The 931-nt window shown below is 40.2% G+C and overlaps 1 protein-coding gene across 1 annotated transcript; it reads left to right on the top strand.

Moving 5' to 3' along the window:
* Positions 1 to 14: 14 nt before the first annotated feature.
* LOC121940804 (protocadherin beta-16-like) lies at positions 15 to 923 on the top strand (the record flags this gene model as incomplete). Its single annotated transcript, XM_042483493.1, has 1 exon — positions 15 to 923. A coding segment is annotated over exon 1 (909 nt), but the record flags the coding sequence as incomplete, so codon positions are not given.
* Positions 924 to 931: the final 8 nt, after the last annotated feature.

Below are 931 nucleotides of genomic sequence, written 5' to 3'. Positions count from 1 at the left end.
GATAATTTCAAACAATGAGACGGCAAGTGGTGTTGTTTATTTCGATTCTCTCTCTGGGATCAGTCTTCGGGCAGGTCAGTTATTCTATACCTGAGGAAATGGCGAAAGGCTCTCTGGTTGGTAATATAGCTCAGGATTTAGGTTTGGACGTTAAACGACTGAGGCTGGGTAACGCTCGTGTGTATTCCGGTGATAGCAGAGAATACATCGAGCTGAACAACGAAAGAGGAGTCCTCCTTATTAAAGAGAGAATAGACAGAGAGGCGTTGTGCGGTGATACGACACCGTGTGCTGTTCATTTTCAAATTGTGTTAGAGAACCCTATGGAATTTTACAGCGTAACTGTTGAAATTACAGATATCAACGATAATGCGCCATTTTTCGAAAGGAGCGACATTAAATTCAGAATCAGCGAATCTGCAGTTGTTGGTGCAAAATTTGTTTTGGAAAGAGCAGTTGATTTAGATGTAGGTGTAAATAGTCTTCAAAGCTACGTACTCAAGCCAACTGATAATTTTTCACTTAAACTGCACAATCAAGCAGACGGTACAAAGAATGTTGAGATGGTTTTACAAAAACCTCTGGACAGAGAGAAAAATGAGTTTATTTCTTTGGCGTTGACGGCTGTAGATGGAGGAGAGCCGCAGATGTCAGGCACAATGCAGATTCTCATCACAGTGTTAGATGCCAATGACAATGCACCTGTTTTTACGCAGCCGATATACAAAGGCACTGTAGCTGAGAATGCTGCAAAGGGCACGATAGTAACCACTGTCAGTGCATCAGATGCTGATCATGGACTAAATGGTAAAATAACATATTCAATCACTAATACTTTAGATGACGTCAGACAATTTTTTGAAATAAATGAAGACAATGGTGAGGTTAAATTAGTCGGACATTTGGATTATGAAAAGAAACGAAATTTTCA

Source organism: Plectropomus leopardus, unplaced genomic scaffold, assembly GCF_008729295.1.
Source record: "Plectropomus leopardus isolate mb unplaced genomic scaffold, YSFRI_Pleo_2.0 unplaced_scaffold94267, whole genome shotgun sequence".
NCBI classification, from domain to species: domain Eukaryota; kingdom Metazoa; phylum Chordata; class Actinopteri; order Perciformes; family Serranidae; genus Plectropomus; species Plectropomus leopardus.
Note: the sequence above shows the minus strand (reverse complement) of the source record. Positions and strands in the feature narration are given on the sequence as shown.